The 22859-nt window shown below is 42.7% G+C and overlaps 9 protein-coding genes across 9 annotated transcripts; 5 read left to right on the top strand and 4 right to left on the bottom strand.

Annotated features, from left to right (window-relative positions):
* Positions 1 to 337: 337 nt before the first annotated feature.
* EAE97_009314 (uncharacterized protein) lies at positions 338 to 1576 on the bottom strand (the record flags this gene model as incomplete). Its single annotated transcript, XM_038879829.1, has 1 exon — positions 338 to 1576. One exon carries the CDS (start codon positions 1574 to 1576, stop codon positions 338 to 340), a length of 1239 nt encoding a protein of 412 aa, XP_038729385.1.
* Positions 1577 to 2338: 762 nt separating this feature from the next.
* EAE97_009315 (uncharacterized protein) lies at positions 2339 to 3409 on the top strand (the record flags this gene model as incomplete). The annotated part of the gene is made up of 1 exon (XM_038879830.1): positions 2339 to 3409. One exon carries the CDS (start codon positions 2339 to 2341, stop codon positions 3407 to 3409), a length of 1071 nt encoding a protein of 356 aa, XP_038729386.1.
* An 817-nt stretch (positions 3410 to 4226) lies between these two features.
* On the top strand, positions 4227 to 6076 carry EAE97_009316 (uncharacterized protein; the record flags this gene model as incomplete). Its single annotated transcript, XM_038879831.1, has 4 exons — positions 4227 to 4451; positions 4512 to 4679; positions 4730 to 5776; positions 5828 to 6076. 4 exons carry the CDS (start codon positions 4227 to 4229, stop codon positions 5879 to 5881), a joined length of 1494 nt encoding a protein of 497 aa, XP_038729387.1. The 3' UTR covers positions 5882 to 6076.
* A 46-nt stretch (positions 6077 to 6122) lies between these two features.
* Positions 6123 to 7031, bottom strand: EAE97_009317 (uncharacterized protein; the record flags this gene model as incomplete). Its single annotated transcript, XM_038879832.1, has 1 exon — positions 6123 to 7031. The coding sequence occupies one exon, from the start codon at positions 7029 to 7031 to the stop codon at positions 6123 to 6125; it is 909 nt and encodes a 302-aa protein (XP_038729388.1).
* A 1854-nt stretch (positions 7032 to 8885) lies between these two features.
* On the bottom strand, positions 8886 to 11259 carry EAE97_009318 (uncharacterized protein; the record flags this gene model as incomplete). The annotated part of the gene is made up of 3 exons (XM_038879833.1): positions 8886 to 10124; positions 10185 to 10751; positions 10813 to 11259. The coding sequence occupies 3 exons, from the start codon at positions 11257 to 11259 to the stop codon at positions 8886 to 8888; spliced, it is 2253 nt and encodes a 750-aa protein (XP_038729389.1).
* A 455-nt stretch (positions 11260 to 11714) lies between these two features.
* Positions 11715 to 13262, top strand: EAE97_009319 (uncharacterized protein; the record flags this gene model as incomplete). The annotated part of the gene is made up of 1 exon (XM_038879834.1): positions 11715 to 13262. The coding sequence occupies one exon, from the start codon at positions 11715 to 11717 to the stop codon at positions 13260 to 13262; it is 1548 nt and encodes a 515-aa protein (XP_038729390.1).
* A 792-nt stretch (positions 13263 to 14054) lies between these two features.
* On the bottom strand, positions 14055 to 15957 carry EAE97_009320 (uncharacterized protein; the record flags this gene model as incomplete). The annotated part of the gene is made up of 3 exons (XM_038879835.1): positions 14055 to 14166; positions 14222 to 15214; positions 15263 to 15957. 3 exons carry the CDS (start codon positions 15955 to 15957, stop codon positions 14055 to 14057), a joined length of 1800 nt encoding a protein of 599 aa, XP_038729391.1.
* Positions 15958 to 16834: 877 nt separating this feature from the next.
* Positions 16835 to 19259, top strand: EAE97_009321 (uncharacterized protein; the record flags this gene model as incomplete). The annotated part of the gene is made up of 2 exons (XM_038879836.1): positions 16835 to 17756; positions 17804 to 19259. The coding sequence occupies 2 exons, from the start codon at positions 16835 to 16837 to the stop codon at positions 19138 to 19140; spliced, it is 2259 nt and encodes a 752-aa protein (XP_038729392.1). The 3' UTR covers positions 19141 to 19259.
* Positions 19260 to 19869: 610 nt separating this feature from the next.
* On the top strand, positions 19870 to 20325 carry EAE97_009322 (uncharacterized protein; the record flags this gene model as incomplete). Its single annotated transcript, XM_038879837.1, has 2 exons — positions 19870 to 20002; positions 20159 to 20325. 2 exons carry the CDS (start codon positions 19870 to 19872, stop codon positions 20323 to 20325), a joined length of 300 nt encoding a protein of 99 aa, XP_038729393.1.
* Positions 20326 to 22859: the final 2534 nt, after the last annotated feature.

Genomic DNA, 22859 nt, shown 5'->3' on the forward strand with positions numbered 1-22859 from the left:
TAAACTCCATTAGCTCGTTTGAATGGAGATCGACTACTCTGAAACTTATTACTTCGATGTGAGAACTTACCGTGTCTGAGATAATGACTCAAAAAACCTACCTCCATAAAGTCTTGGGACTGTGAAACTATTAAATCAAATGTATCGTAGATCGCAAGTATTATAGACGGAAGACTATGTATTTCCTGAATTATAGATATGAGCGAGGAAATCTTGCGGCAATTGACTGTAAGAATATTTTTCTTGGTATCTTGAATATTAGTGGAGTTCAAACTTCTGGAGATCTTCTATATACACTTCCCATCATCTATACATCATCCATTACGACTATGATCCCTCACTGAGCTTCTCCCGTCCCGAACACCTCCAACTTAATCCTATCTTCGCTCACTCCAGATGTCTGCAAAGTCTTACTCATATCATCCATAAAACCCCCCGGACCACAAATGAAATAGACTGTCGAGGAATCATCCAAATGCAACGCATCAGCCTTAACTTTCGATAGGTCCATTCGTCCCGCTAGATCCTTAACTGGATGCCCATAATCATCCGCTGGTAGATTCTTGACAAAAACCCAGGATCTGATATTCGAATGCGATGAAGCGATCTCTTGGATATGGGCATGGAATGCGTCAACTTCTTTGCTGCGTGCTGCGTGGATATATGATATTAGCCGCGTGCTTCTTTTTTCTACCAATGTGTTGAGTATCGATACCATGGGTGTGAGGCCAACTCCGGCGGAAATTAACACTACGGGAGAGTCGACGTTCTTTTGCAGATCGAGAAAGAATTCTCCCTGGGGTGGAGATACCTGGACGGTATCACCCTCATTCTTTGAATCGTGGAGAGTGTTTGAAATCACACCTGCTTCAACTGGTGTATTGACTTCTGGTAAGACAACGGCATCCTCACGTTTCACACTGATGCGGTAGTATTTCTCATTTGGACGATCACTTAACGAGTATTGTCTGGATTGCAGATACCCGAAGTCTGGTACATGAACCTGAACTGAGATGTACTGGCCCGGTTTGAAAAGAGGGAGAGGTTTTCCGTCCACGGGTTCTAGGTAGAAAGAGGTGATAATACTGGATTCCTTGACTTTCTTGGCGATCTTGAAGTCTCTCCATTCTTTCCATTCGCCAGCTTCTCGATATAATTGCGCTTCTCTATCAATCATAATCTGGGCCAACTGGTTGTAGGCAGTCGTCCACGCGTCTAGGATTTCTGGCGTCAATGCTGCGCCAAGTACCTGGCCCATGGCTTCCAGGAGGTATTTTCCAACGATGGGATAGTGTTCTGGTCGGATAAATAATGAGGCATGCTTTTGACATATTCTTTCCACTGCATCCGAGAGTACAGCGAGGTTATCAATATTGGCAGCATAAGCAGCGAGAGCACCTGACAGAGCACGTGGTTGAGCTCCATTCTTTTGGTTTGTTTGGTTGAAGATGTTATTTAGTGCTGGATTCGCGTCGAGAACGTTTTTGTAAAAGGTGGTAGTAATGGTAGTTCCATACTCTTGGACCACAGGCACTGTGGCCTTTATGATGTCGATTTGCTGAGGTGTGAGTGACATCGTAAGATTTCGATTATCCAGTAGATTGTGTGACTGTTTTCCGGTATCGATGATTCTAGACATCCAAACATTCTGGACATACTGGCCCCAAGATCCTTATGTATGAATTCCACCTCGAGCACCATGATTACAAACTTCTGTCAGTAGAACATTCCCCTGTCGTGACCATGAAAATTTTCTGACCTGATTTCATCGTATTGCATTGTAATCATACATATACCTCGATTGTAATTGGTTTATCACGACAAACAGTGGCATGTTTTGGGAGCCGAGTGAGGGATACCGCTGACATGAAGATATTGCATCCTGATCCTTTATGTACAATATCCACCAGGGGTTGAAGCATCTCCGGGGAGTTGTCCATCTTAACTTTCCGGGACGTTATCAATGTTTATCAATGCAACGGGACACCGGGTGACTTCGGAAGAATGTATTGAAGATTCGAATGCTAAACTGCGGGTATCACGGCCCGTGACATCCCCGTGACATCTACGCGTCTGATCCTTTTGCCAGATTAGTAAGCACATGAGTACCCTGCTTCTCAGATTCATTGAAGCATCATCTGAAGGGTTTAACTGCGTGCAGGAGACTGAATTCTCTTCCTCTTTAAATCATAGAACGTAATAACGGGATTTGTGATTCTACTGTTAATTATTAACTTTCGAAACTCCCAACCTTGATTCAGACACAAATCATACATGATGCTATCGAAAGGCAAAGTCTAAAGCAACAAACCACGCGACAGATATCTAAACCATCAAAATGTCATCAATGTCCTTACAAATAGCTAGGCGACGTATGTTAGAGGCTTTTCCATGGATTAAATATCCATTGATCGTGTCAGCGCCAATGTTGGGTGCTGCCACGCCTGCTCTCGCGACAAATGTGAGTCTGGCGGGTGGTATAGGATTCCTTGCAGGGGGTAACGATGGGGCGGATCTCCATCAAAAGCTTACCGTTACGAGGTCATTGTTTGAAGCTGCTAGTCGGAAACCTTCGAAAATAGAGACATTTGATCGTCTTCCTATTGGGATTGGCTTCCAGAATTGGGGCTGTAAAATCAATGTCGCTGTTGAAGCTACAAGAAAACACAAACCTTCAGCGGTATGGCTTTACGCACCGAAAAGAACGGAAGACTTGAAAGAATGGGCTCAAGAACTTAGATCTATCAGTCATGGAAATGTTTCAATCTGGGTACAGGTTGGTACTGTCAAGGAAGCCTTGGATGTTGTGGATACGGCGAGACCTGATGTACTGGTCATTCAAGGTTCCGATGCTGGTGGCCACGGTCTAGCTCGATCAGCCAGTGTCATCTCATTGCTTCCTGAAGTTGCAGATGCACTTAAAGATAGAGAATCGGAATTGTATTCCATACCACTACTTGCAGCGGGCGGAATCATGGATGGACGAGGTGTTGCTGCTGCAATGTGTTTGGGAGCAACAGGAGCTGTGATGGGTACCAGATTTCTAGCGGCTGAAGAATCAGGCATTCCTCAAGGCTGGCAAAGGGAGCTTGTAAAAGCAGTAGATGGTGGTCTTAGTACCGGAAGGTCTACTTTATGCGACCGATTGAAGACAACAGTGGGATGGCCAACACAATATGATGGTCGCGCTTTACTCAATAAAGGCCATGAAGACGAGAAAGCTGGAATGTCAGACGATGAAAATGTTCGTTTGTATAAGAAAGAGTTGAAAGATGGTGATAAGGCTTGGGGCTCACATGGCAGGATGGTTGCATATTCCGGTACTGGGGTTGGGCTGATTAAAAGCGTAATGCCAGCCGAGAAAATCATTCAAGAAACAAGAAAGGGTGTTTCCGATATCTCTCAGTAGCTACATTTCCAATCGAAAAGATCAAAAATCCTTTCCAGATAAGGTTTCTTCTTCTGCATCAACACCTCAGAGTGAGCAGGGAGCTTGAGAAGAATTTTCATCCCCCAATGCGTAACGATGTATCTGCATTTCGTTGCTTTCTCGATTTTGTCAAGTTACATGACGCTCAAGACGCATATGAATAGAACAAATACTAATTTCAATCATTGAAATGTTGTCTGAAACATTCTTAGCATAATCCATTTCCGCTCCTGCTTCCTGCAGTCTTCAACGACGGATATGCAATTGAACTACAATACTACACTCGTGACGTCCGCAACATTCAGTTCTCATCGGACCGATTGATCATTGTCACAGATATTCGAGCATGGATACCTATTCTCAAAAATAAGCTGTGACAACAACATTTCTAATGGAGAATTTGTGATGTGCAGGTCTGTTGGTTTCCCGCAGATCGCTTGAGGTGGGTCGTCCGCAAAAGGATCACCAACCATGTTTCTGTAACCTTCCCATTTGGGGCAAAGGTACACTGCAACCTTCCGAAAGGATTTACTCGTGCCTTTAATCAAAAATCTACCTGCTTAAGGTTACTAGATCGGCTGCTCATGGTCGCCTTCCTGTGATGTTTCCTGTGAGCTTTCATTCCGTGCTTGACATTTGTACCAGGCACATTTGTTGCAAGTACTTCTTCACGATAATTCCTGCTGTACTGCCTATTCAACGACATTGCAAATGATTTAGTAAACGTTTATTAAACCGTTCTTCTCACGAGAATTTTCATTCATCTTAATTTTCGTGATAGAAGAAAAGCCGGAAAATGTTTTCTTCTAAAATGTTGTTAGGCGCCTTGCTAGGCATTGCTTCTTTGAACGACGTTAAATCAGCGACACCTGATGAATGGAGGACTCGTTCAATCTACCAAGTACTTACAGATCGCTTCGCTAGAACAGATGTTACAAATACTACGGATTGCCCTTCTCAAACTAGGGGATATTGTGGTGGGACATGGCAAGGCATAATCAACAAGCTTGACTATATCCAGGTATGAGAGGAGAGGTGCAGCCATGCAATAGTAAAGTCTTAGGTACTAATACTCTACTAGGATATGGGATTCACGGCAATTTGGATATCACCAGTTGTCGAACAAGTCGCGGATCCAGGTCGAGGTTTTCACGGGTATTCGGCTCAGAATTTGTATGGTCTAAACAGTCACTTTGGAGACGCATCGGATCTGAAAGCATTAGCTGACGCACTTCATGATCGAGGAATGGTAAGATTCAATAAAATGTGAGGATATATAAAGATAGCTAATTATGGCAGTACTTGATGGTTGATGTCGTGGCGAACCATATGGGATCTGATGATACTGCGCATAGTGTCGATTTCAGCATCATGAATCCATTTAACGATAGCAAATACTTTCATGATGTCTGCTTTATTAACGACTACAAAAATCAGACGAATGTCGAACTATGCGAACTTGGAACGGAGAAGTATCCATTGCCAGATCTAAACACTACTAGACAAGATGTTCGAGATCTCTTCACTACTTGGGTCAAGTCACTAGTATCAAATTACTCAATTGATGGATTGAGAGTAGACACTGTTAGACATGTGGAAAAAGATTTCTGGCCTTTATTCAATGAAGCAGCTGGTGTTTATTGTGTGGGCGAAGTAGCAGATGGAGATGTAGATTATCTATGTCCTTACCAAGACTACATGGATGGACTACTTTCGTACGCATCGTATTACCAACTCACAAAATTCTTTTCCAACACCTCCGCAACGTCAGAAAACTTAATAGGGCAACTGCAGTCCCAAAATTATCGATGTAAAGACACAACACTTCTCGGATCCTTCACTGAGAACCACGATCAACCCCGCTTTGGGAATTATACTAGTGATCTTACATTGGCTAGAAATATCATCACATACACGATCTTAGCCGATGGCATACCAATAATCTATCAAGGTCAAGAACAACATTTCCAAGGCGCAACTGATCCTTATGATCGTGAGCCAATATGGCCTACAGGCTATGATAACAGCTCCCCACTTTATGTTCTAGTCAAGCAATTAAATGCTATACGTTATCTGGCAATAGCACGCTCAGATACATATGCGACTGATCAAACCCAAGTCGCCTACTCAGACCCACATAATGTTGCATTTCGGAAGGGAGATGGAAAATGCATGACTCTAATGGTGCTGAACAATATTGGTGAGAGTGCAGAAGATTACACGGTTGAGATGAAGAATGTGGGATTTGAAGCTGGATCGATGGTGACGGATGTGTTGAGTTGTAGGAATGTAATGATCGATGAGTATGGTGGAATGGATGTGCCATTTTTCAATGGGTTACCAAGCGTAAGTCCTATTCTCTCCAAGAGAATGTGTAGAATCTAATCACATGTATAGGTTTATTATTCTTTTCATTTACTTGCTGGAACGGGCTGGTGTGGTCAGTATTGAAATAGGCATACTTCTTAACTTATCTATTTGAGGAGAAGAAGCGTTTTCTTGTATATACTTTCACCCACAGAACTGCCCTGTAGTTCATCATTCATAGCTTCAAAGAATATTCTGTATATAATAAAGCTATTAATGCGGCCTAATCCCTTTCCAGAGTCTACTTTCCTTTTAATAACATGAAAAATGATCTCAGGGTACACATTAAAGTGCTCAAAGCACAAAAACACCAGAAAAAAAGGCTTTATCCGTCGTAATCAATGTCACTCTCACTGAGGCTATCCTCTTCCTCCCCACTATCTCTAACCTCTCCGTCACCCCATTCCCCACTACTACCCCCGGTATTTGCACTCATAGGACCAAAACTACTCAAAGCACCACTACCTTGCTCCATCTCCCAAATAGGCCGCAGTCTCTCCGCTTCTCTCCTGGTTCCCTCACAGAATTCCTCCATCCTCTCTGGTTCATCCGGAATATCAATCTGCCTCAAGATTCGCTGATTCTCCATCGCTACCAGATTGTTCTCGTCACGGTAGCCAGTAACGGCCAAATTAGCCATTGAATTGGCGATAGGGGGGCCATTTAGACCATGACTGGTATTTAGAAGGCTGTTTTGAAGGCCTGGGAGACCACCAGCAAGGTAACCGACAGGAGGAGGGGGTGCGAAGCGAGAATCATGTGGAGGAGGATGGTGGGGGCGTAAAGCTGGAGCTAGATGGCTAGCTGGTCGTTGGTAGGTGATTTGAGGGGGGAGGATAGGAGGAGGATATACCGGATGTGCTGGAGGGGTGTGTGGAGGGAATCCACGTGCTCCATTGATATCGTATGGATTTGTACAATGCGCGGGGTTATCCATTGGGATATAGCGGCCGGCAGAAGGAGCTATGTAGCCTAGCCATTGCATGCCAGGCTCAGCTGGATAGGGAACGGCTGGGTGATCATCAGGGAGGGGGTGAGGGTCAAAATTGGGGTGGAGGATGGGGTGGTTGATCCAGGCGTTGGTTTGGGTGAGGGTTGTGAATTGGGGGACTGGGAGGCCGAGATAGTAGAGGGGGTAGGGGGGAAGAGGTGCGGCTTGGATGTTTATATGACCTGGGAGTTGGCAAAACGCTGGTTGTGCGCTAGGAGCGGCTTGGGGGTGGTTATTGTCCATTTTGTGGTGGGATGGTGTGGAAGGGGGTTAATTTGTGGTTTCACTGCTTGGAATGGTTTATTTATGAGAATAAAACGCTTAATTCGATAATCAACCTTGTGACACCTGGCTTGAAAGTGAAATCATCACAAATAACTCTTTTGTGACTATAAGCTATCCTAAATCGCACTTCAATGCCATAGATTAGGCCAGCACATGTCGATTTTGTTGCATAATACATTCCGTTTACCATTAAAATGCTATTGAAGTTCTAAAAATACAATAAAACGGGAAAATACAATAAAGTTTGTTGAAATTTAGAGCTTAACGACATCAAATTAGTCATTCTCGAGTTCCCAGAAACACATTTGGTCATTCTGACACTCCAAAACAACAAATAAATCATCAATAAACCATATAAACAACTATTAGCATAATATACTACATAGATGAACCAAAGAAAGTTGCTAAGCTTTCATACTTATGGTTTGTTTATCATTTCTCGGCTCCCTCACTCTAAGCGACAGATAAAGTTATTGGAGTGTCTAGATCTCGAGGGACATTACATCATTCTTCCATGCACTAAAAGACTTATAATAATCAAACTGAATAGTGAGAATGATCCATCTTGATTGTTTGAATCAATTGACAGATTGAACTAATTTTATCATGGAAATCCGACATATGTGGTCGATTATTTTACAGTATCTAGTACACTTGAAGTTGTAGACTAGGTAATATATTCAGATAGTCTCAATTGTTCAAATCAAAGCTGGTTTTTGACATTTTCTCATTTTTCAAACTCCTTACACGTATTTGATTATCTCAATTTATTTAATGCACTTAATCCTATGAAATTGAATAACACATTTAGACATTCTCAATTGTCCAAGTAGATTCCAGCTTTCGAGAAACTCTCGTTATTTAAATTCTTCACATATGTCCAATTGTCCTAAGATATCCAATGCATTCTATGTCATGAAACCATATGACAAATTGATATATCCCTGATTCTCCAAATCGAATCCAATCTTCAACACATTCTCATTACTCAAACCTCCCCCATAAAATGAAATCACTTGAAATATCTATCTCATTTGAAATTCTAAAAGCGAATCGCACGTTGATGAATCCTCGGTTCTTCAAATCGATTTCAGTTATGAAAACATTTTTAATATTCAAACCCATCACATATATCCAATTATCCCAAAATATCTAGTACATTCAGTAGTATGACGCCGATAGAAACATTCGAATACCCTCAATTGTCCAAAATGAGATCAGGTATTCAGAACGCTTCATTTTTAAACTGCATTTCAAAGTATAAAGTCAAGCTAGACAATGAGATATCAGTAATTATCGAAGTCAATAGAAATATTCGAATACTCTTGATTGTCCAATTCAATATCGGGTATTTACAATACTTTATTCTATTGAATTATCTTATAATATAAAGTCAAGGTAAATAACGAGATACTCTCGACTGTTCATATCGAGTTCAGTTCTTGGAAATGATTATATTGTTCAAATTAATTGGATGCATTCAAATATTCTGGAGTATTTACTAAATTTCATTATATGTGAGTTTTTTGGAACGTTCATTCCATGTCATCTTATCAGGGTCTTTGGGAGGTTTGAATATCTTAACTTTTATGATATGACATATCATTATGTATTACAGGATAGCTGAAGCCTATACGTGGTTTGTGATCATGAATTCAGTGGTGAGATACATCTGATATCACATAATGTAGTTACTCAAAGCATTCGTATCCGCCGTCATGAAGCCTTTCGAGCCATTACTCTCATATGATAGGACATTCGGTAATAATGAGATTCATTGATGTCATGTGCTCCTCAGTATACCCTAACCACCTACATATGATGCGCGCTCCTAAGTGTCCGCTCCGCATCCTTCCTCACCTCCTCCCAAATCCTAAACATCTCCTTCCACTCTCCCTCACTACTCTTCTCCGATAACTCTCTCCACCACTTTCCCATCGCCTCAAATTCTCTCATACCCTTTACCCTCTCCAAATCCGTCTCAGATCCCTCATAGATAACCGTATCTATCCACAACGTACACAAAAATGCAAAGATTGAACATCCCTCTATCTCCCTAATCTTCTTCACATGATCCCGACACAAAACCCTATCACCTTTGAGAAATGCAACCTGCAGATGGAGTAACAAAGCCAGCTCTATGAAATTAGGTCCAGATTTAATCGTCTCGACGCGGAGGTTCGGAGAAAAGAGCTGCAAGCGCAGGATCTCGAGACTCAGTCTCAGAGTCGAAAGTTGGAATCTGTGATCTTCTGAAGCGTTGGGAAATTCTTTCAAACATTGATTTACAAAAATGGATGTTCCTCTATTCCACGCAAGTAAAGCTCTTCGACGTTCTTCCGAAGGAACCTGGATTTGCGGAATATCAGCTTGACCTGATTTTAAGAGAGCGTCGATTTTAATTTTGTGATTCTGGACAATCGTCCACATAAATCCAATCAAGTGCGTAAAATCAGAGAGTCGTTCTTCTTCCGAGACGCTCTGTTTACTGAGATGTTCAAATATCGCAGCGACACCTCTCCGCTGCGTTTCTTCATACGTCCAGAACGACCTCTCGATTTTGGAACTTTGCAATAGGGACATTCCGAACCTTAAAGCGATTTTGCCCTCTTCGGTTTCGCCTTGCGCACCCAATATTGCATGGACACTTTTCCATCTCTCTCTCAGGATTTGATTATCATGGCCTAGTTCAGGAGTAACCGGACCTATACGTATAGTTGATATATCTCTAAATTTTATCGGCGTTCGGTTCTTTGTATAGATGTTGAAGTTGAGACGAACGCCATGGTTGATTGATCGGTAGTGAAATAATTTGTGTCCGAATCTATGTACCGTATAATCCCAAAACTCTCTTTGCTGCATGTCTTCATAGAAAGAAGCTGGTATTGGGAATTTTTCTTGGTAATCAAAAGGTCCGGGGTTCATTAACGTGATACTCTTCGAACCACAAAGATCCTGACTCTCTACCGACGGCCACACCGTCTCAAACCAATGCCCATATGGCATCCCTTTTACCGCCGTCGTAAAAGAACGGACTGTCCCGCCATTCAACTAAAGCCACCATAATTAGTCCTCAAGCTCCCAATTTCGAAAAGAAGAAAAAAACCTTACAGCAACCTCAAAGCTAAACCCCGCTTCAGCCAACGGTTCCTCATCAAAAAACCACGGCGGATTCTCATCATCCGGATTCTGCACTCTCGTCCCATCAATCCTCGGGCAAACAAAATTAATCGCATGAATAATCTCATGCACAAGCGTAATAGCAGTAGCCCATTCCACCATTTTCCTCTCCGAAGTAGTCAGATCATTTCTAAACAATGATTGTAACCTCGAATAAGCAAGCCATACATAAATCTGCCATTCTTTATCTTCCGCTTCGTGATACTCCATGTATTGATAATTTGTTACGGTAAGCCCATATACACTATCTGGAAGCTCGTCTTCTGGATCAATGGGATATTCTGGACCGCGAGGATCTTCATCGGGTGACATGAAGCCGAATTTGCAGTTCCAGTTCTTTTCTAGATCTTCGAATACCTGCTCCATTTTCTTTCGAATGACACTGTAATCTGTGATATGGTATGGCAAAAATGCGACCAAATTATCCGGCACTTCATCTTTTGGACGAATCCTCGCTAGATTTATCGGAACTCTTTGACCGAATATCAGAGCTGCGAACTATTATCTAAATCAGCCTTATTCAATAACTTCAGATGCTTCACAGCAGATCAGTTCCTACCCACGGTAATGTATACATGCTCATTATAGTCCTACTCGCCAATTGCAAAACCGGCTTCATTTTCTCATACACCAACGGATTATGCATTGACCAATCGCCCCTCTGCACCCCATCGATTATCAGCGGATACATATGATCTCTCGTCAAATCCGGCTGATGAGGTTGTATTTCCCATCTCTGCTGTTGAAAAAGCGGCATGATGGGATTATCCAGAGTAGACTCTTTCAATTGCCTGTCAGTGATAACATCCATATCCGCCAATTCCCGAGCGGTGAATCCATCAAATTGCTCTCGTTGGAAATCTTCAATTCGATTCCGGAGAACAATTTCTTCAGGATCCATGTTTGGTTTGGGGAAAAGAGGGGCGAGGGGTGTAAGTCCTGATATTTGGGGGTTCTCTGACCAGGCGCCATATTTAGGAACATTGCGACTTTGTCGAGGGTCCATGGCTGGCGGCGTTGTGGTTTTCGAAAACTTCCAAAAAATTCTGTGGGAGGATTTTTTTCTTGCTGTGATCGTGCTATACTGTAGACCGCAACGCTTTCCTTTGTTTGATTATGGCAGATGGTTAGTCGTAAACGCAAAACATACCATCTATCTTTGTTGCACGTACATTGCAGTTAGTGTTCAATCAAGAATAGTGAAGACAAAGGATTCTTGAATACAACTCAACCCCAGAGTCAAAGTATTTCTGATATCAAATAAGAGATCTGAACCTTTATCAAGTTGTTACACATTAATGAAATAGCTTAAAGAAGTATCGCTAGATCACCCAATCCGGATAAAAAAGCCCCATAAAGACCTTCATATTCTCTCAAAGCAAAAATCTCTCCCATTTCCTCCCCATCACAAATCATGAACCTATCCTGTAAATCTTACAGATGAACAAACTCTCAAACACCATGTCTACAATTGGCAGCAATAGTTCTTCCCCTCGTCGCCTAACCTTCTTCACTCCTCCCGAATCCCCCCAATCCCCCAGAACCTCACAATCAAGCACTCGACGGGCCTCCAAAGTCATAACTTCGAGCCCACGAAAAAGAGTTTCCTTCCCCGTCTTACCACAAAGAATGGAAATACCAAGAGATCAGACCTCATGGCGACAGAGAATAGCCATCATACCAACTTTATGGTCTGAATTCATTACCGCGGTTCACCATCGCATTTCCGTGAGAAGACTCATCAAGGTGATTATTCTTATCTACGCAACTGCCCTTATTGTCCGCGTCATTGATATTCGTGTCTCCTTGGGGAAAAGTCCTGGGTACGAAAGAGAAAATGAATATACCCACGGCGGAGAGCAAGACTTTCTGCAGGAAGGAGAAGATGAAAATGTTTACGAGAGAGAGCAAGACTTTCGGCGCGAAAAGAAACAATTCACACACGGACATGATAATCACGACGGTTTTCACATTCCACAACAACTCGAGCCCTACGAGTTAGTCAGTCCATTAAATGATCTCGCAAATCTGGATATCAGTCCTCAGCTTCATGTCTTGAAAGATGCATATATCGATTCACGATATGGACTTAGCAGACTAAGAGAGGGTCTGCCAGAACTGTCAAAAAATTCTCCAGCACTAAGCACCAAGATTCGAAAAGTTCGAGAACAGGCATGGACAATCTCCGAAGCTATTGAGGGGTTTTCAAAGTTCATAGATGTTTATATAGGTACCTTCCAGCGAGAAACAGATCATCTCAGGGAAGAACTCGCCAAAGTGAAGCCTGGAGATGAACGTGCCGATCTAAATCTAGAAGATTGTAGAAAAGTGGGCACAATTTGGATCAGTCACTACAAACGATTAAAGCTAAGGATGAGAAATATATGGAGGATGAAAGATGTATTTTCGAACATTGTCGACTCGGCCGTTAGAGATAGGAAAGATCTTGAAAAGGCATTTAGGAAAGCCGAGTCCGGTATGACCAAAGAAGCAAAAAAGTGGGAATGGGATAATTATGATTTTCCCTCCGCGTACCAATTCTTTGAACGATTTAGTCGAGGTAGAACTAAAGACAAAAATTGGGGGGGCTATGATGAAACGATGAGAGAGTTGATCATATACATAGATATATCACTCAAGGATGCCAATGGACAAACCGAAACTTTGATGGCAAAGTTCCAGCAGGTTTTAAGCGTTGATGAGAATGAAGCAGATGTGGGTTCGATCAATGTTCCGACGATTTTCAATCAATTGGAGGCGCTGAATCTTACCTTTGAGAAATATAAGCGGGTCAAAGTCCTGATTGAACGCGTGAAAGAGAAGTCGATGAAGGAATTGGGAAGAAGACCTCATGATTCGAAAGAAAGGAACAGATATTATAACTATGTTGCTAGTCAACAGAAAGAGCGTCTTGATAAGCACATCATCACCCTGAGGGACAGGAAAAAGGAAGAGTTTTTGCAGGAGTTGGAAGAAAGAAGAGTCAAGCAGAGTCAGAAGGGGGGATAAGATTGTCGCATGGCCAAATGAGTTCGGAATCACCCTTGCGAAGTTTCGAATTTTCAACTTTTAAAAAACATTAAATTAAATTCCAGAAGAATCAAGATTATTCGCTTTCGAGTCAATTGACGCAGTAAAAGTTTGTGCCCTAAACCATCCTTGTAGCATCCGCCACATCTGTGACAACTGCATGCTTTGCTTGAAAACAAACAATCATCAGATTTTGACGAGAGAAGATGAAGTAAAAACGAATTCATCGGGTACTCAAGTATAAGCCAATGAGGACATCTCCGGAGTCTGACAATCAGCATTTGAGATCGCTCTGTCTCTCTTGTCGCTGGATACTGGATGTCAGACATTTGCTACTAACAAATAGTTCCCAGTAAACAGATAGATACATCGGCCCGAAAAGTCATAGCCAGCAAGGTACCTGAGCACAATTGACAGTGAAATCAAGAGAATACTTCTCTGTCGAACTCTTTGAGCCTCTCTTAACAAGTTTCTAACAGCCAGTAGGGACATGCTCATATTCATATCCACATTTGAATACTCACAACATTAGCACCATGAAAATGCTCCAAAGAGTTCATATACCATTCGCAATTATAGCTGACAATAGTTTAAGTCCTTCATGACTTCGAGTCTTTTGAAACTCACTGACCAGTACGCTGGGTATATTACCACCATCCATCCATACCAATCATTCCCTTTGTCCTTCCTGAAATCCAATATAAAAGCTAAATGCTTAATAATACACGCTGAAAAGTAGAAATAGTCTTTCTCTTTGAATCTAAAGTTATCTTATAGTTTGGGCTTGACGTTGTTTGCGCTCGCGCTTGCTTCCTTGTTGACAATAATATCGCCAGATTTTGGTCCGTTGCCGAAGAAGATGACTTCTACTGTAAGATCATCACTATAAATTTGTTAGCATGGTTCTTGGGATCAACGGCGTAGAGAGCGCAACATACCGGTATCTTCTAGAATAAGGGGCAGGTAGTGACAGTAAAGCGCAAACCATATCCTTATCCTTTCCGCCTAATGCATTTCGTACCAAGTGTGTGGCTACATTTTTGTCCTCAACAACAAATCTATCGCTTTCAGTGACACCCCATTGACGCTGTCGAATTGGGGCTTTTTGGCCACTACTACCATCATCTTTACTCGTTTCTACAGGTAGTCCTTTTTGCGACGCTGTAAACATTTTTGTCCATGAACTTGCGGAATTTCCATTTGAATCGGCTGAATGTTTATCAATCCATTGTCCAACCAAGCCGACTACTTCTTCGTTTGAGAGCATCTCCCAGAGTCCATCCGTAGCCATCACAACAAAGTCTCCACTCTCCGGTTGAATCTTGGTAGTTGTTACTACAGGTTCCGCAGTGACGTACGGTGGGGTTCTAAGAAGGCTAGATGGTGTTCTTCCAAAGAAAGATTCCTTTAGTCTCTCTGAAACTTGACGAGTCCATTTATAAGTTGCGTCGCCGAATGCGCGAGTTGGCTCAAGACCTCCCAAGACACGACCATTTCTAATGACGTGATCCTCTCCGGGATGTAATTTCCTCATCCTAGCTTCTTCATCTTGGTTGCTACCAGTTTGATCGATTGACAAAGCTTTAGCAGTCCATTTTCCACTATCACTTCGTCTTCCTAAGATTGCGCGTGAATCACCCGTGCATGCGACGCGCAAGAGTCCGGTGTTGGTATCATAGAAGGAAAGGAGCGCGCAAGATCCTGATAACGCTGGAGCTAACAGTTCTGCCGCGACCAATTTCGAATTGCCTTTCATTACTTTTTGCGCACTTTCATGTACAATCTCATTGTCGAGTCGAGTGAAGCCGGTCTTCATCGCAGCTTCAATGGCTTCGGTGGAAGGGTTTGGAGAGGCTTGGTAGGTAGAATTGAGTTCTCTAGCGACATAATTGATCAATACTTGTCGTAATTTCGCAGAAGTAGTCCATCCTCTGTTAAGATGTTAGTGAGTGTGGTTGTAAATTGGAATAGAAACATACGAGTGTCCATCGAATACACCCCAAAACATCCAATCCGAGGGTGATTGTCCGGCAATTGCTTCGTTGGTTTCAATAATCTTTTCAGAATGATCATCCTCGATTGGGTCATTGCTTGGGATTTGAACGACATCGTATCGCACAACTCCTTTGCCACGACCGACAAAATAAGATTCCTCATTTCTTCTCAATTTTGAAGTTGCTTGCTCAGGTGTTAACATCTCTAAAACTTTTCTTCCAGAATCGTCGGTATCCTTTGAAATTGGACCTTCAATTGTGTCAGTATAAAGACCTTCTGCGCCGACAATTACAGCCTTTCTAGCATCCGCGGTCTCTTCGGGCCCGATCGGCTTCGAATAGATTGTGCTAGTTGAGAAGCCGCGGGATTGTTGTACTGATGAAGTTGGACTGGCTTCTTGAGTGAGAGTTCCGTCTTCGTTGTATGCATACCACGCGCCATATCCCACCAAGCCTGAAACGAACGCCAGACCGAACCTTCGCCAATACATCGAGGCTGGGATGACGGAAGTTTGAAGTGGTGAAGCTGATGATGCTGATGATTTGGGAATGGGAGCTCTACCGGAAGAATATCGTGCACTTAGAACATAGTTCGAAGGTTGAAAAATGCTTCCACGGGTGCTACGAAGAGCCGGTAATTGTCTCGCCGTGCGAATCGCTTTTAGTGCTACTCGACGCATTGGAAATGAAGATTTCTAGTATGTAAGAAATTCCAAAGTTTTGAGTTCCTGGGGGGTTTAGCTAAGCTTGATCTCCGAGATAACGCTTTGGTAGTACCCCGGATATTGCCAGGACCGTGAGAGGGGTGGGTGGTTGGGCGGACGGAGTATGGATGGAGGAGTTGTAAGGTAGTGATTGATATTACGGCAATTGAGAGAATGATAATGGTTGCGGGTAGAGAAAAGGTAGAAAAGGTAGAAAAGGTAGAAAAGGTAGAAATGGTAGAAATGGTAGAAATATTAATAAAGTCCAAAAAGACCAAAAAGACGACTGACTACCTAGTATACCTCTTTATCAATATAACATACTGGGTAGGTAATTGCTAGAAATTCTTATTATATGGTTGAGAAAGTACAAGGTGAATTACCAGCAGGTACTACTATATACAAGTACTACCTACCTCCCTTCTCACTGGGTCTGTGTATCAGAGTCTGCGAGGTCTTGCCAGCAGTAAAATGGATCCTGCTCTCTGCTCAACCCGAAACATGACCAATCAAGTAATTAGGTAAGCAAGGTAAGCAAGGTAAGCAATCTCTATCGATCATGGTGGTCCACCATCGGTCCACCAGTCTATCAACCCCACTAGCTCGAGACTATGAAATGTAGGTAAGTGAATCAAATGCGTCATTCCCCGTTCAATTTTTATTGGAACCGATGAAAGATTCTAGAATAGAATAGGACCGCTACTTTGTTTTGGTCAATTCTTGCACATTCACATTCACATCCACATCCACATCCACATTCATATTCATTGCCATTCTTGTTCTCATACTTCTACGCATACACCTTGATATCCATTGGGATCATTCCAATAACAACTCCCCACCCTCCCTCATCATGTCGAGTAGGCAATTACGAAAGTTACAACAACAGCGCGAGCTGCAACAACAAGCCAAACTTCAAGCTCAAGAGGAAGCGGCAGAAGAAGAAGAAGAAGAAGAAGAAGAAGAAGAAGAAGAAGAAGAAGAAGAAGAATCCGATGAAGAGCCGCAGTCTTCACAATCAAAACCCAGCTTGTTTGCGAATTTCGCGGCGTTAGAAGATTTGGAAGACGATGACGAGTCGAAGGGTGTCGAGGAAGAAGAAGAGTCAGCGGAAGACGAACTGATCGAACCCACACCAATTGTGACAGCGAAGAAACCCAAAAAGTCAAAGAAGAAGAAGAAGAAGGCAAAAAATGCTGGAAAAGGGAAAGACCCCGTAAAAGCAGCTGAAGCTAAACCGAAGAACGATTTGGATGATATCGATCAAGCTTTAAAAGAGTTAAATTTGAAGAAACCAAATGCCACAAATATGACGAGTTCAATCGAAGTGGATGAAGAATATGAAAGAGTTTGTTTTCTCTTGGGTATCAACACGCAGCATCTTAAAGTTGCAAACGAAATGCGAAGCTTGTTTGGACGAGCTGCTACAGAGCCAAATGAAGATCCTGGGGGACCTACTGGCCGTGGAGCCAGAAGAAGACAACATAATCAAGAAATGGATTTAGAGACGGTCTTGAAGGGACACCATCCACCTGGCAAAGGGCTTCCAGAGCTTACCTTGCGGCGTAACCTCTTCATCCAGGGGAAGAATGAGTGGCCAAAATCTAGCTCGGGTGGATTAACGATGGAAGTCGTCGAAAACCAGGATGTTGTTGACGGCACCATAGAATACAGGTTTGTGCATGATCAATCATACCAAGCTGTGCAGGAAACGTTTAATGGTCTGGTTGAAATGGGTGATCCGCAAAATCTTATCAGATTCATAGTGAGATATCGTGAGTACAATCTATACTTCACATAGCTTTTAACTGACCAACGACAGCGTACAATATTTCACTCCTTCTCCAAGTCAGCAAGATTGCAAAGAATCAAGGGGACCATTCTCTAGCATCGGATCTTGTCGAAAGAGCTCTTTTTACATTTGGTCGGATATCTTTATCATCCTTTGGTACTAAATTGGCCAAAGGCAAAGCTCGATTAGATTTTAGTAGACCAGAGAATCGAGAACTTTGGTTGGCTGGATATCACTACATAAAATCTCTCATTATGAAGGGAACTTATCGAACTGCTTTTGAATGGGCAAAACTGCTCTTGAGTTTGGATCCCGAAACTGATCCATATTGCATGAGATGGATGATACACCATCTTGCTTTACGTGCACATGAGTTTCAGTGGCTTTTGGACTTTGCCGCCAGTCGAAATATACCCGAGTGGGAAAACACAATAAATTACGCCAAGCCATCATTTGCTCTGGCTGCGCAACAACTTAAGGACGCGGTGAAATGTAGAAGTCTTCTATCAGAATCTATGCAACAGGTACCTTGGCTATTTTGTCAACTATTCCAAGAACTAAACCTTGACGCACCTCCGTCAATTTGGGGAACCCAACCACCAACTGCTTCTGATACTTTCTTCACGAAATTATATATTCTCCAAACAAAAGATCTTTGGAATACTACCGAGTCTACTGCATTACTCATGGAAATTGCGCATACAATTGATAAGCCCGATTTATCAGAAACCCCCCTGCTATCGGACGTTAGGGAACTAGATCTCGATGTTGTTAGGTTTGTTTATTTGGAAAACCAACCAGATCTGATGAGTCTCGTCCCATCGAAGCTCCTCCATAGAAGCAACAATTCGGATTCAGATCCATTGCCACCTTATTCGAATACCATCTCCTACCCATCTCAAAGAAGAACTCTAGGAAATGAGCACGAACCCGTTGAAGATAGATTTAATGATCCGCTCGCGGCTCTCGCACGACTCATGCCAGGATTTCCAGGACTAGAAGCATTCCGCAGCCGTAGAGAAGGGGGTGATGAAATCGGTGGTGGCGATGAATTAGAGAATGAAGAAGAGGCACTTGAACGATTAAGGAATTTTGCAGAAGGATTACCGGAAGGGGAACTGGAGGAAGATGCTGAAGAAGGATCAGCAGAACGACCACGAGGACCATCACTTTCTGCAGCTTCAAGAATCTTGCAATATCTTGGCTTTTGGAGAACACCAGAAAATTTCCGGGACAACACCGAATCTGAGGAGGACGACAATGATCCAATATCTGCATTGAATCATTCAGAGGGACATGATGGGGATCATAGGCAGCCACGTGTTGAAGATGCGGACGACGATGAAGAAATGGCTGGTTTGACTTAGATGGAATCATTTACGTCTGTATATTACAGCTAGATAGCAATTTCAAAGTGAAGAGTATGATCTTCAGTGCAAAACAGATGCATATTACTCGGACCTGTGATATCAGTGCGCACAAATATTGTACCTGCATTCACGACTGCTTGTTGTAGGTTGTGCTGCGTGTTCAGAAGAGGCAATTGTGTAATCAAATAGCTTCAACCTAAAGCGGTCTTGAATAAACCTTCTTGCCAGTTGTCTCCTGTGATACCCGCTCCGAACATTAAATTATCAATATTTCTATTAGGAAAGCGGATTCGACCCCTTGAAAAACATGCTCATAATATCCCATAATATCTCACACCACCGAAAAAGCAATATCTGTCCGTGATGGAACTCTATTCCATAATCCCCGTGTGTGTGATGACCACTCGACTCAGCCAGTGAATGAATGATCTGTTCTGAGCAAGTTTCATCCTTGTTTGGCGCCAGGCCAGGGTCCATCGGCTTTGTGATTTCTAAGCGAGCGCATTGCGTTATCAGTGCAGGTGGGCCCTCAGCCTTTCCGCAGCCTCGAAAGTATTATAAGGATCCGTCGTCGCATCCTCTTTCTCTTGTTACTTTCGATACAATAATACATTTGATCCCTTACTTTACCTCACCATAACTGCCTGCATCTACGAATTAGCATTTATTCTTCAATACATCACTCGGAAGTACGATAAGAACAGAAAATTACAACAATCAGACACAATGGCAGACACCGGAGTAAACACACCAGCTACTTTGATCGCAGAGGAGGGCGAACATACATACAAGTTCAATATTTCGATGAGCTGTGGAGGATGCTCTGGGGCTGTTGATAGAGTTTTGAAGAAATTGGATGGTGAGTTTGTTTTGTTTTCTTGCTCTCTGATACCTCACTCTCCTCTTTGGCTTCGCGCATGGAACATATGAGCTTTGCGCAGCTTGGTGTCGCATATCTATTAACCACCTCGATTGTAATCTTAGCAAAAAAGAAGATCACTAACTGAGAGAATAGGTGTCCGCGCATACGAAGTCAACCTCGAAGGTCAAACCGCAACGGTCATCGGAAAGCCGGAATTGGAATTCGATACCGTGTTGGAGAAGATCGCAAAGACGGGAAAGAAGATTAATACGGCGGAGGCGGATGGTGTGAGCAAGGACGTTGCTGTTAAGACTGAATAAGGAGTTAAAGAAAGGGGGAGAAGGGTGGGTTCATGAGGGCTTGATGATGATGGCGGATGATGGGGTTCGCATACATTTGCGGTAGAGAGACTGATACAGACTGTGCGGGTTTCTAATAGATGTGGAGGACCAATACGAAATTATGAACTATATCTGATTTTTCCTGGTGATGATGCTTGGTATGGTGTACTAGGCTCTACTTTGAAGTTCCTATAAGGCTGATTCGTGTGCTGTGTCAAGACTGGATGTTGAGAGGAGAAAGAATTGCGTTGATGAGTGGAAATCTGGTAGTACCAGCGCAGCATGATTCTATGCTCTCTTTAAATAAGACATTCTATCCGCAACAATGACTATGAGTAATGGACCACAGCCAGCATTCACTGCGGATACAGACATGATCACGCAATTTTCACGAACGGGAGTAGTATATAAAATCTTGCTAAGGGAAAGCAGAAGCTTCTTCAACATCTGCCTGGGCACCTACTGGATGACATTGAAATAGGGAATAATCAATCGTCGTCGCGATGGTCTGTCCTATTTTTGCTCTTATTCCTATGAATTATGGATAGTGTTTTGCGCGATTCTGCTGCTTTTGTTTGTGCTCTCCCCTGAGTATTTCTTTTGTCGTTGAGATGTGTTTTTACTGTCGTTTAATGTGATTTTACCTAAGATTTTATGTTTATGAGTGTCGTCTTTTCCTAGTCTCATGCTGCAATCGATCAAGTAAATGTATGTGAGATTGCGAAGACAATTGCTTGCGTACCTTGCGTACGGATTTGGATGCGGGAAAGAGGTTACAATGGTTTGGCTTTGCGACGCAAACTTTGGTCCTAGAAATATGCTCGACGCGTGCCGAAGGGGTTGTTGTTGCTTGTGTGCGTATGTATGTTTAGAGAGGTCTTTTTATGGAAGGTTTGAGGATTTGTGGGGTTAGGAGGTTTGGATAGTAGGGGGGTACGGTGAAGGGGGAAGGAGGGTAGGGTTGGTATTCACTGGGGTGAATGGAACAATATGTATCATGTTCTTTTTGGGGATAGCTAGAATCACGAATCATGAATATCTATGGATTTTCTTGATAGTTAATGTCAACGATCTATTCAGATTTCCTAGGGAATACACGATCTTCAAAACTCTTTCCCACATTTTTTGATGATTCACATACCGACATGTCAATGTATGTTTGATTTTGCTTTTTCGTGGATGGAATTTACCGAGAATAAGGAAAGTATGAGGTGAGAGATTTCCTTGTGCAACCTCAAGAGAGAGATAGCGAAAGGAACAGCAAGAGAGAGTAGAGTTTTTATATATATATTCTGGGCCTACGAGCAATGAGAGTTCCATGCTTGTTGGACTGTAGATTGGAGAGTCGTTCGATGAGGCGTTTGACGGGTGTTGTGAAGCTGGTATTCTGGGCTTGAAACATAATTCAATAAGGGTTACAGGATCTATGATCTACCATTGTAAGTTCGGTCTTTCCCTTCCCGTCGGCGGAGGCTTGACTCTGTGCTACTGTGTTGGTATCCCATGTACAAGTTTCTCCAATTTGGTATTTTATCCTCTGTTCTATACGTTTTGCTTGGGCTTCAACGGATCTGAGGGTATCTGTGATTATAGCATCGTTTTATGCCGCAGTCCAGTCTTGCTCCAAAAAGTGGCTACCCATCCAGATTCTCCTTGACTATCTCCCTTCGATACAGTCTGACTTGCTATCTTACACTATATCTTTCAGCGTTGAGATCTTGAACTAAACCCCGGTAATATCCCCTTCTACAATTCCCCTTTCCATCACCATCTTCTCACCATGTAGACCTCAACACCACAACAAAATATAGGCTCCAAAATCCATGCACCTGTCACATACGACCATAGACTGAAGAGAATTGGGCATCCCGTCCGCTCTGCCATACACAAGCTTCAGATCGGTGGATTAGTAGTTGGGTGGGTGACCACCAGCGAATCCCCACTGTTGTATGTTTTTTCTTTTGACATTTTCTTTTTTTTGGAAAGTTTTGGTAGGAGGGCGACGGCGGGGTCAAGTTCCATCGTTCTCGCTACCTTCTATCGCTTTCAGGTGGAGATTGGAAAAGATATAGGAGAAAAGATAATTATTAATAGCTGCTTTCTTGTACACTTAGCATGTGTCAGCTTGTTTGTTTTGCAATGCATGAAGTGGTTACGAAAGTCGGCGGCTTTGAATGAACTTAGGTATGCAAAACGGCTTCTGCCACCCTGTAAAATCATGGGCCAGATTAAAGCTTCTATGTTCGCCAGTTTCTGATTCTACTGGCAATGTAGAAACCATGCGTTGAAGATCAATGTATAGCGTAAGAGAAAGTGATGCTGGACGTGATTCGCTAATGATCTTACACGATTGAGGAGACTCGATTACTGTGTGAGTAGTTAGACGAGGAAGTGGAGAATTACCAAATTATTGCAATGACCAGACGATAAGATCATGATCATCCAGACAAGTATTCGGATTATAATTCAGAATCAGCTCAGTCAGAGCTTATCTTTTCCTGCCGAAACTTCGA

Source organism: Botrytis byssoidea, assembly GCF_014898295.1.
Source record: "Botrytis byssoidea strain MUCL 94 chromosome Unknown BBYS_021, whole genome shotgun sequence".
NCBI lineage: Eukaryota > Fungi > Ascomycota > Leotiomycetes > Helotiales > Sclerotiniaceae > Botrytis > Botrytis byssoidea.